The sequence below is a fragment of the Gossypium hirsutum genome, chromosome A01 (genome assembly GCF_007990345.1).
Source record: "Gossypium hirsutum isolate 1008001.06 chromosome A01, Gossypium_hirsutum_v2.1, whole genome shotgun sequence".
NCBI lineage: Eukaryota > Viridiplantae > Streptophyta > Magnoliopsida > Malvales > Malvaceae > Gossypium > Gossypium hirsutum.
In genome coordinates this window covers 117,801,033-117,803,517 of record NC_053424.1, presented here as the reverse complement: position 1 = coordinate 117,803,517, position 2,485 = coordinate 117,801,033, and the positions used below count along the sequence as shown (strand labels likewise).

Here is a 2,485-nt window from a genome sequence, read left to right as displayed (position 1 = left end):
CTAAGAATTTACTTTTATAGAAAAACAAGTCGAAATTTCAGAAAATAACAATCTAAATTCTCAAGAAGTTAATGTAACCTTCAAGATTCGGTCATAATGTCTAAGTTGGGTTTGGAGTATTACACTCATTGGGTTTTTGTTTTTAAATTTATAATACAAAGTACTATTCTTTTTCTCAAAACCCACCTTTCTTCTCTCAAATTTCAAGTTAATATTTTACTTTTAGCTATAAATAAAACATATATATATTATTTTTAAAGATTTGGGAAGAGCAGAGCCAACGTCGAATTGCATGAAAAAAAGAGAAAAAAAAAACAAAAAAAGAGCAAAGAAAGCAGCAAAATTCTTAGTTGTTTCTTGCTGCAACTGGTTTTTTATATGAATTTTATTTTTAAGATTTTTTTCACTTTTTTACAATTATTGTAAAAAATTTAAATGTGAAAATAATTTTTTAACTATAGTTTAGGGACCAAATTAGCTATTAACCTTTTGAATTAAGGTGCAATGTTATTTCTTTAACAAAAGTTAACAGTCGAGTGACAAAAATGTAACAATTTGATAATGTTAGTGACTATGATATAAATTTTGAAAGTTGGGTAACCGAAATATAATTTTATACAAAGCTTAGGAGAGTTGATGTAGTTTATCTATAAAAATAAACTAACAAAATCAAATCACTTATATCAAATTATATTGATTAAATCGATTTCAATTGAACCAACTATACTTTTTATTGATCTTAACATGAACAACACGAGAAGTGTTGCTACTTGCAAAAAGCATACACAAATTATTTTTAGAAAAATAATATGTCGAAATTGCAGAGAAGGGACAATGTACCCCATGGCTGCTTTATGATTCAATCACAGAGTTAAGCCTGAACCATTTAGCTTCTGCAACGTTATCGAGTCCAACCGAGCAGCCATTTCAGGTGTCAAATAATTCTCCCAATCCCCAACCTTACCTTTTCGGAAATAGATCTTGTTTTCAATCACCCCTAGAGTTCTTTCACGGTGTTTGCCACTTTTATTCACTTCCAAATTGCTTAAGTTCTCGAAACTACACATGCTTACAATCTTTTCGACTAACCCTTTTTTTATTTCTTCAGAAGAGAAAGGATAACCGATGAAATCAGCTAATTTCTTAACGTATACAACAGTATCTTCCATCATTTCTTCGTATTTCAAGAAAAGAATCTTATCAGGTCGGTCCAAACTTGCTTTCCAAAACCCTAGAACATGGTCCCAATAAGGTCCATAACTGCTTACACCTTGGCAATAAAGCTCAAAGGCCTCTTCTAAAGCAAGAGGCTTCATGTCTTTGAATACCAAGCGCCTAGCAATGAAGTGATAAAGCGAAACGAATGCATCTTTAGGGTTCCTACAAATGTAAACAATTTTACAACTGGAATCAATTATTGATTTTGGTAAAGAAGAGTAAGGGATATGTGTGGCTAACAAAGGATTTTTAGGGTCTCGATTGGTGAAAGATTGGGCTAAATCAACCTCTAAAAAGGGTACACAATCATGTGATAGATTGGTAAGTAAAGGGCTAGTGGAATCATCGAAGGTGGTTCTTGTGACAATGGCAAAAGTGAGAGACTTTAACCATGTTGTTCCAGTTTTCGGTGCAGTGCATATGACGATATCGGAAGGTTGAGATTGAAAATTTTGTTGAGCCGACATCACTCCTTCAATGAAAAACGAGGAACACCAAAAGCCTTGATACAAAAAAAGGTCGTTATTTGAGTCTTTCCAACCTTTTCTTTTTGGGAGTGTTGATATAATCTCTTTGAAGGAGGCCATTTTCATAAAGGAAAAAGAAGGGGGAAATGAGTGCAAATATTTTGACAAAAATTGGGTCTATAAAAAACTTTAGAGAAAAGGTAATTTCTTTCACAATTACACAATAATTTCTTTGTAATTCAACAATGTGATTTTAGTGACGAGAATTATTTGCTTTTAACAAGAGTTTTTTATTATATCCACTACTTAATTTCTTGAATTGGAATAGAATTATAGGGACTAAATAAATAAAAAAATGTAGCTAGTGCTTATTTAGCAATTGTCAAGGTCTGTCCCATGCATGATTTTGTCACTAAAAAATCTAGTTGATAGATATTTTTATATTATTTTAAAAGATTTGGAATCAGGTTTTGTTGGCAGTACTTGTCGAAATTTTTTGTTTAGGGTGATGTGATTTTTTTATTTTATAAGTGGTCATGTTTTTTTTTATATTTCTATAAGATATTTATTAGTCTTTGATTTTGCTTGTAGAGTATAAAATTTCTACAGATATGTATCAAATAATTTTTGTTTTTCTTAAATGCATTTGTCTTAATACTTTTTGGATCGGTTTGTTTTAAATTTTTAAATTTTAGTTAAATTGATTTTTTTCGAACGAAAAAATTAATTGAACTATTAAAATTTTAACGAAAGTGACGTGGTGATACACATGAAAGTCCGTGTGTAATTCATAAAATTAA

The 2,485-nt window shown here is 30.3% G+C and overlaps 1 protein-coding gene across 1 annotated transcript; it reads right to left on the bottom strand.

Annotated features, from left to right (window-relative positions):
* Nucleotides 1-715: 715 nt before the first annotated feature.
* LOC107888122 (flavonol sulfotransferase-like) lies at nucleotides 716-1,884 on the bottom strand. Its single transcript, XM_016812265.2, has one exon. It carries the CDS (start codon nucleotides 1,809-1,811, stop codon nucleotides 864-866), a length of 948 nt encoding a protein of 315 aa, XP_016667754.1. The 5' UTR covers nucleotides 1,812-1,884; the 3' UTR covers nucleotides 716-863.
* Between the last annotated feature and the right edge of the window lie 601 nt (nucleotides 1,885-2,485).